The sequence below is a fragment of the Peromyscus leucopus genome, chromosome 5 (genome assembly GCF_004664715.2).
Source record: "Peromyscus leucopus breed LL Stock chromosome 5, UCI_PerLeu_2.1, whole genome shotgun sequence".
NCBI lineage: Eukaryota > Metazoa > Chordata > Mammalia > Rodentia > Cricetidae > Peromyscus > Peromyscus leucopus.
This window is the reverse complement of record NC_051067.1, coordinates 85,301,492-85,314,898: the sequence shown is the minus strand read 5'-3', so window position 1 is coordinate 85,314,898 and position 13,407 is coordinate 85,301,492. Positions and strand designations below refer to the sequence as shown.

General features: G+C 40.5%; 1 protein-coding gene across 1 annotated transcript in view; it reads left to right on the top strand.

The window, feature by feature from the left end:
- The window catches only part of Amfr (autocrine motility factor receptor), a 44,418-nt gene that overhangs the window by 8,659 nt on the left and 22,352 nt on the right, over positions 1–13,407 (top strand). Inside the window, exons 3-6 of the mRNA XM_028871486.2 lie at positions 2,810–2,974; positions 4,137–4,289; positions 9,523–9,563; positions 9,730–9,862. Coding sequence (XP_028727319.1) covers positions 2,810–2,974; positions 4,137–4,289; positions 9,523–9,563; positions 9,730–9,862 — 492 coding nt within the window. The remainder of the gene's footprint in view (positions 1–2,809; positions 2,975–4,136; positions 4,290–9,522; positions 9,564–9,729; positions 9,863–13,407) is intronic.

The window sequence follows — 13,407 nt, the reverse complement described above, 5'->3', positions numbered from 1 at the left end:
ATTTTTTTTTATGTATACGAGTGTCTTACCTACATGTATGTAAGTGTGCCATTTGCATGCCTGGTGCCCATGGAGGCTAGAAGAAGGAATTGGATCCCCTAGAACTGGAGTCATAGGTTACAGAGGGTTACTAAGTACCATGTGGGTGGTAAGGTAGTGTCCTCTATAAGAGCAGCAAATGCTTATAAGCACTGAGCATGAGAGAGTTTTTGATTTTAAATATATTTAAAACATTTAATGCCTATTATGGCATTTTAAAAAGCACATTACAGGCCAGGTGGTGGTAGTACTTGCCTCTAATCCCAACACTTGGGAAGCAGAGGCAGGCTGACCTCTGTGAGTTTGAGGCCAGCCTGGTCTCCAGAGTGAATTCCAGGACAGCCAGGTCTACACAGGGAAACCCTGTCTCAACAAATAAAGAAACAAACAAATGAAAAGAAAAAGTAAAAAGAAAAAAAAGCAGTTAAGCATTAAATCACTTAATTCACCACTTATTCTGTGAGACACAGAATTATACTAAGTATACTTAGTGTATACTTAGTATACTTATTGTACTAAGACCTATTTTATAGCTTGGGGAGCTGAAGCATGAAATGTCAAGGACCCCACAGTTGTGCAGTAGCAAAGCCAGGAATTATAACCGGTAATACGTCAAGTTCTCCTCCTTTCCCTGCCCAGGAAACAGACATCCACCCAGGATTCTAGGCTTTCTCTGTTGCGGCATGGTGTTTGGAACCAGGGTCCACACTAGCTGTATACACTGTGTAAGGGCAGAGGTGGCTTTGCTGCTGGGGTCTGCCTTTGCGGTGGATAGAGCTAGAAGAGACTCTTTTCTTTCTTTTTCCAACTTAACTTTGTTCTTTGAACACAAGGTATCTAGTCAGAGCCCTATTTAAATTCTCAAATTAATTCTATTCTTTGTGTTGGGGTCTTGTTGACCTTAAACTCAGGACCCTATTGCTTCCGTCATCCAGTTCTGAGTACTGGAATCAGAGGTGCCCCATAACCATACTCTGAGCTTTAACTTTATTTTAAATTTGTAAGTATTTACAGTCCTAAAAATCATATATTAAAGTCCATTTTGAAGTCATGCTTTTGCTGGGCATGGTGGCACATGCCTTTAATCCCAGTATGTGGGAGGCAGAGACAGGCGGATCTCTGAGTTTGAGGCCAGCCTAGTCCACATAGTGAGTTCCAGAACAGCTAGGGCTACATAAAGAGAGCCTGTCTCAAAAGAAAGAAAAAAAAAGTCATTCATTCATTCTTATCTTTACCCAGATTCTTACTACCTCCATCAATAGCTGGGTAGTCAGATATTTTAATACCTGTAAGAGCTAGAACTTGTTTGTTGTCCCCTTGCCCCAGGAAAGTGTCAGTGTTTACAACTGAAAGTTTTCGATTTGAAAAAGATTATAAGGACTGAAGAGATGGCTCAGCAGTTAGGAGCACTTACTGCTCTTGCAGAGGACCAGGGTTTGATTCCCAGAACCCACATTCTGGCTCACAACCATCTGTAACTCCAATGTTGGATGTTCCAATACTTCTGACCTCTGGGAGCACCAGGCACTCACGTGATGCAGATATAATATGCAGACATTTGTACACATAAAACAGTTAAAAAATAATATAGCAAAGAAATAACATAATCTGCTGCTTCTGGAACACCTTAACAGTTGTTTAGAAAGCAGGTGACTATTAGAAATACTAAGACCGGGGCTGGAGAGATGGCTCAGAGGTTAAGAGCACTGACTTCTTTTCCAGAGGTCCTGAGTTCAATTCCCAGCAACCACATGATGGCTCACAACCATCTGTAATGAGATCTGGTGCCCTCTTCTGGCCGGCAGTCATATATGCTGTATACAAAATAAATAAATAAATAAATAAAAAAAAAGAAATACTAAGACCTTTGTAATCTTCCTTTATATAGTGCTGAAGTAGGAACTCATCCAAGTATATGTAACTTCATAAAATATTCTTTGGATAGGGGAATATTAAAAACTATTTGAGTCCGCTTGTTACCATTAAGTCAATATGCTGATTAACGAGAGAATATTTACATACATTGGTAAAATTCTCACACTAATAGGTGAGAGAAAACTGTTAAAAATTAAAATATTTTTATACTGGACAAAGAAAAAAGATAAATATTAAGGACATTATTTTTTTTATCTTGTTTTGGTTTGGTTTTAGTTTTGGTGTTTTATTTTATTTGTTTTTTTGTTTTTTGAGACAGGGTCCTGTGTAGCCCATGCTGGCTTCCCATGTGCTGGGATAATAGGCAGGCACAACCATACTTAACTGTGTGGCTAGACACAGTTTTAATTTTTTTCTTGTTTAAGATATTTTATTGATTACATACTAGCAAGTGACATTTTAATTTTTATTGTTTTCTTGTGTGGAGTATATGTGTGAGCATGTTGTAAACATTGTGTGTGAGCCATCCCCCAGCTCTGCTTAATATTTTGATTCTTTAGAAAGTCTAATCTTTTCTATTGTTGATTAAGTCAGAGTGCAGAAGTATTAAAATAATATGATAACCCTTGCTGATCTTTTCTACTGTACATGTAAATATAAAATACTTTCCTTCTTAGTACATAAGAACTAGACTAATAAAACTACTTTTTAATGGCTGACACTTCCTAGCTGTTCCAGATCACAAGTTTCAGTTCACAGGTCACTTGGGCTGTCTTACCTCTGTTTTCTTCCCCTTCTGTGCGGAGTGCTCCATAAGCTTGCTTTTGATATGTTAACATCTCTTAGGTAGACTTGGTATGATGGAACTCACTTTTATATACTTTTTTCTTTTTAGCATCTCAAAGACAAGTTTTGGAATTTTATTTTCTACAAGTTCATTTTCATTTTTGGTGTGCTGAATGTCCAGACTGTGGAGGAGGTGGTGATGTGGTGCCTCTGGTTTGCCGGCCTTGTTTTTCTGCATTTGATGGTTCAGCTCTGCAAAGACCGATTTGAATACGTGAGTTTTTAGCCAACCTCTTTCATTGCTCAGTCACATATGTGTGCCAGGTTTGATGTGAGAAGTAATGTGAGAAAGTCATAGGTTGTGTGCTTGGGACAACTCTCAGAGGGGACTTCTAGGTCATCCATCATGGCCTGTTTCTTGAGGCACTTCTGCCTGTTTTCTAGCCCCCCCCCCCCCCCAATCCCAGTTCCCCAAGCACTGTGGTCACTCCCTACTAACCTTGCCTTAGGTCAGTGTGAAGGAGCTGTGATGTATACATTGTATACAACTGAACAATTCTGCATGTTTTCTGTTCTTGTCTCCCACTTTCCCCCCCTTTGCCCTGGTTGGTGGAACTTTTCTTTCTCATTGGTTTGCACTGTTTTTCCTGGGGTCAAGACTGAATGAGCTACTTCTGCTTCCTGTCTGGGTGTAAGATCTGCCTGTGACTTCAGGCCAGACCTGCACAGTGAGCACCTGATACAGGCTGAGGCAAACAGGTTTGAAGTGCTGCCTCCCCTGAACCCGCTCTAGGACTTTGTGTTCCTGTCTTACTCGGTGTTCATGGAGATGACATTGCACTTCTTTGTGAGTTAATCTCACTCTTAAAGGCCTGCTTTCTTTTCCAGTTCCATTCTTGTTAAAAATAGGAGCTTCTAGCCTTCTTTTCTGGGCTGGTTGTAGACCACATGCAGTACAGAAGGAATTGTAACGCCAGGTCTCTTTTCCAGTCACTTGTCCTTGCCTAGTATTAACATAGCATTATGAGTAGTAGTTCTGTACCTGATTACTTCTGTTGTTCTATCCCTGACAGGCTAGGCTCCAAGTGAACTCTGAGGTGGAAGATTAGAGCAAGACAAACAGAAACACAGCAGAACAAGACACTGTTCTGAGCCCTATATACTGTTAGAGGAGATAACTGAGCATCCTTCTAGAGATTGCAATCTCATGGTAGGAGGATACTGGAGAAATGAGATGAAAATATAGTGTATATTGTATCTGGTGAATTAAATGATAAAGACTTAAAAATCTCAAAAATTCTCATGGCAGACTTTGGGCTTTTCGTGTTAGTGTAGTGCCCCAAGCGAGGCTCCCAAGCTTGATCTTGAATTCTGAGTGCAGTTGCCATGGTGGTGGAATGAACAGTTGACGGTCTTTCCTCTTTTGTCCCTTTCAGCTTTCCTTTTCTCCCACCACACCCATGAGCAGCCATGGGAGAGTCCTGTCTCTGCTGATCGCGATGCTGCTCTCCTGCTGCGGACTGGCAGTTGTCTGCTGTGTCACAGGCTACACCCATGGCATGCACACCTTGGCTTTCATGGCTGCAGAGGTAAGGTGCTGGACACAGTCATTAGATTCCTAAACACTTTCAAGGAGAACAGAGGGGTGATGAGAAACTATTTTAAGAGGCATTTTGTCTTTGACTTTAACAGGCATTTTTCCCCCCAAGACAAGGTTTTTCTGTGTAGCCTTGGCTGTCCTGGAACTCAGAGATTTGCTTGCCTCTGCCTCCCTAGTGCTGGGATAAAAGGCGTGCACTAACCACTGCCCGGCTTTAACAGGCATATACTGTGTTCCTGCTTTTTTGGGTACTGGTACCGAATGCTTTTATATGTGGCATTTCATATAATCCTTGCTGTAGCCTAGTAAAAGAATTATTTTTCTCAACAATTCAACAACTAGGGAGCTGGGTTGGCTGGTAAGCACACTTGATGTGCAAGTATGAGGACCTGAGTGTGATCCCAGCACCACTGTGAAGAGCTGGGCATGGCTGTCTGTACATACTTGTAACTCCAGTGCTGTGTGGGGCAGAGGCAGGAGGATTGCTGAGGGGTGCTGGTTACCAGCCTTGCTCTAGAGAGAAACCCTGTTTCAGGATAATAAGACCAAGAGTGATGGAGCAGAGTACCTGACATCGTTTTTGGGCCTCCACGTGCACATACACCACATACAGCAGTTACCACATGCCAGGGACTGTGGGGGAAACTTTTTTTTCTGTGCTGGAGATTAAACCTAGGGTTTTGTTCATTCTGGACAAGGGCTTTACCACTGGGCCACAGCCCAGGAGGAATCATTTAAAATTCTTTACACGTATTGACTCATTATTAATTCTGCTTGTGGAAGAGACCCTGAGGCCTAAGGTATGAACTGTTTGAGGTTTCAGAGTGGCTAATGCAGTTCAAGTCCTCTCACTCCAAAGTAGGAAATGTGTTCTCCTTATGATACATGACAAAAATGGTCTGTGGTGAATATTTTATATATATATATATATATCATTTTAGAAGCTGAATTAAAAATTTATAAATAATCACTTAAATGCTGTTCATTATTTTATTTTAAAGGAATTTTATTTTCATGTATGTGTTGCTGGAGATTGATCTTAGGACTTTCAGTCATGCTAGGCAAGAGTTCTACCACTGAATTATTTCTAGCTCTCTATGATTTTTTCTTTCTCTCTTTCTTTCTTTCTTTCTTCCTTCCTTCCTTCCTTCCTTCCTTTTTCTTTTTTTTTCTTTTTTTAAGATTTATTTATTTATTATGTATACAGTATTCTGTCTGCATGTATACCTGCATGCTAGAAGAGGGTACCAGATCTCATTACAGATGGTTGTGAGCCACCATGTGGTTACTCGGAATTGAACTCAGGACCTCTGGAAGAACAGTCAGTGCTCTTAACCACTGAGCCATCTCTCCAGCCCTTCCTTCCTTCCTTCCTTCCTTCCTTCCTTCCTTCCTTCCTTCCTTCCTTCCTTCCTTCCTTCCTTCCTTTCTCTCTCTCTCTCCTTCCTTCCTTTCCCTCCCTCCCTCCCTCTCTCCCTCCCTCCCTCTTTCTTTTCTTTTCTTAAAGGGCCTCACTATGAAGCTCTGGCTGGCCTGAAACTCTTTATAGACAAGGCTGGCCTCAAACTCAGAGATATCCACCTGCCTCTGCCTCCAGAGTGCTGGGATTAAAGGTGTGTGCCACCACCGCCCCACTTGAAAAAACATTTTTACTGGCATTTATTTATTTCATGTGTGTGCTGCAGCGTCTCTGTAGAGGACGACCTGTGAGAATAGTTGTCTTCTTCCACCCCGAGTCCAGGGTTAACTTTACAGTGTCAGGTTAGTGACAAGTGCCTCTACCTGCCAAGCCGCCTCAGCAGCCTGGTTAGTTATGTAGCGTGTTTCTTTGTTCCTTGACAGTTTTATCCAAGAGTCTAATATATCTTGCTCATGTCCACCCGCAGCTTTCCCTGGACTCCCCCTGGACCTCTGCAACATGCCACCTTTCCACCCTCACATCCTTCCTTTTCTTTAATACCCTGTGACCGAGTACAGTTGGTACTTCTTGCATACTCATGGGTGCAGGCTATCCTCCCTGAATATTTAAAAATAAAAATAACTTGTCAAAATTTATAGGAGATATTATTTTTCTCTGTTCCGTAGAAACACAATTAAAAATTAAAGGTTTGTTTATTTTTATTTTATGTGTATGGGTGTCTTGCCTACATTTATGTCTGTACCATGTATGTGCAGTGCCTATGGAGGCTAGAAGGGGGTGTTGATCCTCTGGAATTGGCATTATAGACAATTGGGAGCCGCCATACGGGGGCTGGCAACTGAACGTTGGTCCTCTGGAAGAGATGAGCTGTCTTCAGCTCCCCAAACCCAAAGTTTTTGTATGTCTCAAATTTTTTTTAGTTTTTGGTTTTTCAAGACAGGGTTTTTTTGCACCTTTCCTGGATCTTGCTCTGTAGACTAGGCTGGCCTCAAACTCACAAAGATCTGCCTGGCTCTGCCTCCCAAGAGCTGGGATTAAAGGCGTGCGCCACCACCGCCTGGCAATTATTATTATTTTTTTTTTAGTTTTAGTTATTTACTTTTTATGTGTCATAGTGTTTTGCCTGAATGTATGTATATGCACCATGTGCATGCCTGGTGCCTGCAGAGGTCAGAAAAGGGCATTGGACCCCTGAAACTGGAGCTGCAGAGAGTGGTTGGGAACCACTGTGTGGGTTCTGGGAACCAGACCTGGGTCCTTTGCAAGAGCAGCAAGTTGTAAATTCCAGAGTCATCTCTTCAGCCTGTTCATACTCTTTATATTTCAATAACTAATATTTACCTTTTCCTCAGCCAAAGACAAACTTTATAATTACTTTTACCTATAATTGCTAATTAGAAAAATGAAATATAGCAATTCCTTTTACTTGTGATTTTACTCTCCATGTTTCTGTCATCTTCAATAAGCTGCTATCTGAACTTATTAGGTGGAAAATGCTGGAAATAACAATTCATGAGTTTTTTTATTTTGTTTTTAAACTAAGTGTGGTGTGCTCTGCTACTCAGCTCCCACACTTGGCCCCACAGTGTAAGCCGTAAGTTCTGCACTCTTCTGAGGAGCACAGTGACACTGGGAGCTGTGCTGGCTGAAACCTGAGTCGTTTCCTTGTTTAGGGCATCCACATTGTATGTGCTACTCACCCACTAATCGTTCACCCGCAGTAGGTCCTAGTGCTTGTGTTTGAGTCTCCTAGCTACTTTTCTGTTGCTGTGGTAAATACTCAACAACGCAACTGAAGGGAGAAGGACTTTTTTGGTTCTTGTATATACGGAGGGATAGTCAGTCCATCTTGGCAGGGAAGAGCTGGCAGCAGGCAGAGATGCATGGTGGCAGGAATGGGAAGCTCATTGTCACATTGCGTCTGCACTGAAGAAGCAGAGAGCAGCGGATGGATGCTGCTGCTATAATCTCTCTCTGTCTAGGCCAGGGTCCCAGTTGGGAGGTTCCCAATGGATGGGTCTTCCTACCCCAGTTAACCCAGTCAGGATAATCATCCCTATAGGCATGCATAGAGGCCATCTCCAGGTGGTTCCAGATTCTGTTAAGTTGACAGTCAGTACTGAGTATCTGCTTAGTAACAACCACAGTGTACAAGAATAACAAACCAAAGGAAGCACAGGTATAAACCAGGAGGACAGGCTACCTTTAGTGTTATGTGGTAATGCGTTAGTGCATATAGGAAAAAGCAGTCTATATAGCAAGCACACTTTGTATCCCAGTGCTCAGGATGCAGAGACAGGCTGATCTCTGAGTTCAGGGCCACCTGGTCTATATAGTGAGTTCTAGGACACCCAGAACTATATAGTGAGACCCAGCCTCAAAAAAGAGAAAGAGACAGCATACCTACTTTGGATAAGAGAGATCTATGTAGTAGCTGTTCTGAAGCTAGTTATTTTTTCTCAAAAGAGATTAGGTGTAAATTTTTAGGAATTTGTTAGATGCAAGGTGAAAGTTTCTTTTTGCCCAGAGTATAATGTGGTGCCAACAAAGTTAGAAAGGGGGCTGGAGAGACGACTCAGCAGTTCAGAGCACTTACTGTTCTTGCAGTGGGTCTGGGTTTCATTCCCAGCCACCCACATGGACGCTTACACTGTCCTTAACTCCAGTTCCGGGGATCCCACACCCTCTTGTTGTCTAAGGGTACCAGGCATACATGTGGTATGTGTAATGCACATAAAATAAGTATTCAAAAATTTTAAATTAGGAAAACATTTAAGTACTTAGCAAAAATATTTGTGGTCCCAGTTGAATATGTATCTGTGAAAGTATGTAATAGTGCTCCCTCTTAAGAAGACCTATTTGAAACCATACAGACATAGTAATTAGTTTGCTTTAAATATATTTTATTACGAAGTATTACTTGAATGATATTATTACTTGCTTTTTTGTTGTTGTTATCTTTCAGTTTAATACTCGACCACACTGAGAAAAAGCTATACCTGAAAGTAAACACATTTAAAGTAGGCTGAGGGGCTGGCATGGTGGCACATACCTATAGTCCCAGAACCCAGGAGGATCTCTGAGCTTGAGGCCAGCTTGGTTTACATACCCAACTTTAGGCCAACTGAGACTACATAGTGAGACCTTGTTTCAAAAAAATAAAACAACAAATAGCCCACCTCCCTTTTTTAGATGATCCCCAGGCAGTATACACTCGCCTTGAACTGATTCTTTATGTGTTGGGGTTATTGGTGTGTGTGATCATGTGTGGCTTGAGGGAATATTTGTCAAGGCCAGTTTGTATTAAAAAAAAAAAAATACTGAGCCGGGTATGGTGGTGCATACCTTTAATCCCAGCACTCGGGAGGCAGAGGCAGATCTCTGTGAGTTTGAGGCCAGCCTGGTCTACATAGTGAGTTCTAGGACAGCTAAAGATACACAGAGAAACCCTGTCTTGAAAAATCAAAAACCAACCAACCAAATAAATAAATGCCACGAGAGTCTTATTTTTCCTTTGATTCCTTTGTTCTCTGTTGTTCCAGTAAATGAAGGGTACAAAAGCCTGAGGGTAGAGCTGCTGCTCCTGTTAGTGTGTGGTTGGCATCACAGTGTTGCCCTAGTGAGATGCCCTTGCAGGGGACCGAACATGGTGACTTAGTGACGTGTCACCAGAAGAAGATTCCATGGAGACTGGGGTTGAGGAAGTAAAAGGGCGATAAACTTGACCATTTACTTCTCATCTTGTTGGTTTTATGGAAATCTGCTCTTTTTAAGTAAACTAAGAAGTATTTCTCTTTTGTAGTCTCTTCTTGTGACAGTGAGGACAGCTCATGTGATTTTAAGGTGAGTAGAAATTTGGGAGGGGTGATTGACATTTATTTGTTCAGTTGGTTTTGAGATATAATAGTATAAAATAGATAAAAATGTGACTAAACTATAACATGTTTAAGTTAAATCTTCTTGTGATGGTAAGTTAGCATGTTTTTCTCTTTTTCTGTCTAAACTATAGATATGTAATTCACCTCTGGGACCTCAACCATGAAGGGACTTGGGAAGGAAAGGGAACCTATGTGTACTACACTGATTTTGTCATGGAGCTCACTCTCTTGTCCCTGGACCTCATGCACCACATTCACATGCTGGTGAGTTCCCTCGGAAAGAGCTCTGACAGAGGATGAGATTTTCAAGACAGGAACCCTGGTTTGTACGTTTAAAAAAATGAAGTTAAAAAAAAAAAATGGCGGTGACACCTTTAATCCCAGCACCCAGGAGGCAGAGCCAGGTAGATCACTGTGAGTTCGAGGCCAGCCTGGTCTACAGAGCGAGATCCAGGACAGGCTCCAAAACTGCACAGAGAAACCCTGTCTCGGAAAAAAAAAAAAAAATCGATGAACCACTTAAAAAATTGAACGACTGTGGTTGAGCAACCTTCGTCTTTGGCAGCTGGGTATAAAGCAGTGTTGTGGACTGCTTTCCTTGGTGCCCAGCTCAGGAGGTGAGGGCTGTACTAGGAGACTTAGTTAACTCTGCCGATCGATAGTGAGGAGAGCGTTCTTTGAGAACAGTAAAGGGGTTTTCCCTATAGTGTCTGGCCTTCCACTGAACACTTGCTCCTTAGTGGTAGTGGGAATTCTTGCCACATTTACCTCCTTATAGATTTACAGTTTTTCCACTTTGTAATTAAAAACAAAGTGCTTGTACTTCATATCTTAAATTGGTGTGTCATAAATTTCAGTGTTCAAGCAGGGTCAGTCTAGCACTTGTGAGGCAAAGGCAGGAGAATCAAGGTCAAGGCCAGCCTGGGTATATGCTGAGGCCCTGTCTCAAACATCAAGGACTACCTGGGCATGTATCTGAGGTGGAACACCCACCTGGCATATTCAGTGCCCTGCTTTAGTGGTCCCCAGCACTAAGGAGAGAAATGTAAGTCTCCGTGACAGGTGAGCATTTTAAAAGGAATCTAACCAATGGGCTGGAGAGATGGCTCTGCAGTTAGGTGTATTGACTGCTCTTCCAGAGGACCTGGGTTCAATTCCTAGTACCTACATGGCAGCTTACAACTGTAACTTCAGTTCCATGGGGATCCGACACCTTCAAACAGACAAATATGATGGTGAGAATCAGTGTAGTCATGGAGACCTATTTAAAAACTCGTCACAGTGACGTTTAAGTCACTGGGCAGAGTGCCCAGTTCACATTTATAAGTGAAGAAATCTGAAAATGAAGAAAACAACATTTTATATTTTTTAATTTTATAAATTTTATCGTAAAAATCTTGCAAGTAAATAAACATTACATACCAAATTAAACAGACCCAAAGCCTATACAACATAATGAAATTATATATAGTTAGAATTGACATTTGAAATGGAAGCTTCACATTTTGTTGTTTAACTGCTTTTAAAAAAAAATGCTCTGTTACATTTATTGTGTGTGTGTGTGTGCGCGTGCGTGCACATGAACGTGTATGTGGATGCATGTGTGTTCAAGCCACAGTTTATGCGTGGAGGTCAGAGGACTACTTGGTGGAGTTGATTTACTTCTTCCACCATGTGAGTCCTGGGGATCGAACTCACATTGTCAGGCTTGGCAGGAGGCACCCACAATTACATACTGAGTACATTTCACTGCTCCTTTAAGTGATTTTTACATATTTAAGTACATGTTCATAAATTGAGTTCATATTTTGGACGTACAGTTTTTGTGTGTGTTTACTAATGTAGTGTGGGGTGTGAAACCCAGAGACTCATGCATGGCAAATGAGCATTCTACTTGAGCTACATTCCCAGCCAGCTCTTTAATTACTGTGTTATAAACATTTCCTATGCTAGCAGCCGTTCTTCCAATCATCCTAATATCTTCAGATAAAACTTTTATCACAGCCGGGAGGTGGTGGCGCACGCCTTTAATCCCAGCACTCGGGAGGCAGAGGCAGGCGGATCTCTGTGAGTTGGAGGCCAGCCTGGTCTACTACAGAGCAAGATCTAGGAACAAAGCTACACAGAGAAACCCTATCTCGAAAAATCAAAAACAAAACAAAAAACAATACAAACAAAAAAAACACTTTTATCACATAGCTATACTATGATTTAATTATGTGCACCCTGAAATAGGCTGTTTAAATTATATTCGTTCCTTTGCTATTTCAAGATTTTATATAATTAAAAAAAAATCATAAGTTAATATATTTAAGGTAGTTATATATTGTCTTTTTTACTCAAAAATATTATTTTCTTAGTAAATTAATATTCAAATCTACTTTGTATAAAATGTAGCATTAAAATATATTCATAAATTATTCCAGTAAATATAATCTATATTTTATATACATATATTCAAATACACTTTTATATAAATTTACAACTTGCCTGTTTTTCTTTTTTTTTTTATGTTTTATAAAATCCTTACTGACAAATAATTCACATAGTATACAATTTGCCTGTTTGCACAATTTGATAAACTTTAGTCCAGCATCCTCATAGGCCCATGACACCATCACCACTTTCTGTTTTAGAACATCTCTGTCTTCAATTTCATACACACATATAATGTATGGTGATTACATTCCACCTTATTTTTTTAAATGAACATAATGTTTGCAACTGTAACCATTTTTAAGTTTACAATTCAGTGGCATGAATTACATTCAAGATATTAATTATACTCATATTCATTAATTATACTCATGATATTAATTACATTTGTGGTATTCATTGATTACATTTGTAGTACCCATTCAATAACTATATTTATGATATGATTTATTACATTCATGATATTATATGCTGATACTATTGTCTGTTTGTAGGGCTTTTCCATCACACAAAACAGAAACTCTGTACTTAGGAAATTATTGCTTTATATTCCTTTCTTCTCCATTTTGAGATAACGTCTAATCTTTCTGTCTCTATGAATTTGTATATTCTATATATTTCATGTAATACAGTTCTATAGTATTTGTCTTTTTTTTTTAATGTAAAAACATTTTATGGGGCTGGAGAGATGGTTCAGAGGTTAAGAGCACTGGCTGCTCTTCCAGAGGTCCAGAGTTCAACTCCCAGCACCCACATGGTGGCTCACAACCATCAATAAGAAGATCTGGTGCCCTCTTCTGGTATGTAGGTATACATGCAGGCAGAGCACAGTATATATAATAAATCTTTAAAAAAAAAAAAAACAGGATGATTTTTTCTAGATCCATCCATTTGCCTACAAACCTCATGATGTCATTGTTTTTCTCTGCTGAGTAGTATTCCATTGTGTATATGTACCACAATTTATTTATCCATTCTTCAGTTGAAGGGCATCTAGGTTGTTTCCAGGTTTTGGCTATTACAAACAATGCTGATATGAACATAGCTGAGCAAGTGCTCTTGTGGTATGATTGAGCATTTCTTGGGTATATGCCCAGGAGTGGTATAGCTGGATCTTGGGGGAGATTGATTCCCAATTTTCTAAGAAAGCGCCATATTGATTTCCAAAGTGGTTGTACAAGCTTGCATTCCCACCAGCAGTGGAGGAGAGTTCCCCTAGCTCCACATCCTCTCCAGCATAAAGTGTCTTCAGTGTTTTTGATCTTAGCCATTCTGACAGGCATAAGGTGGTATCTCAGAGTTGTTTTGATTTGCATTTCCCTGATGATTAGGGATGTTGAGCAATTCCTTAAATGTCTTTCAGCCATTTGAGT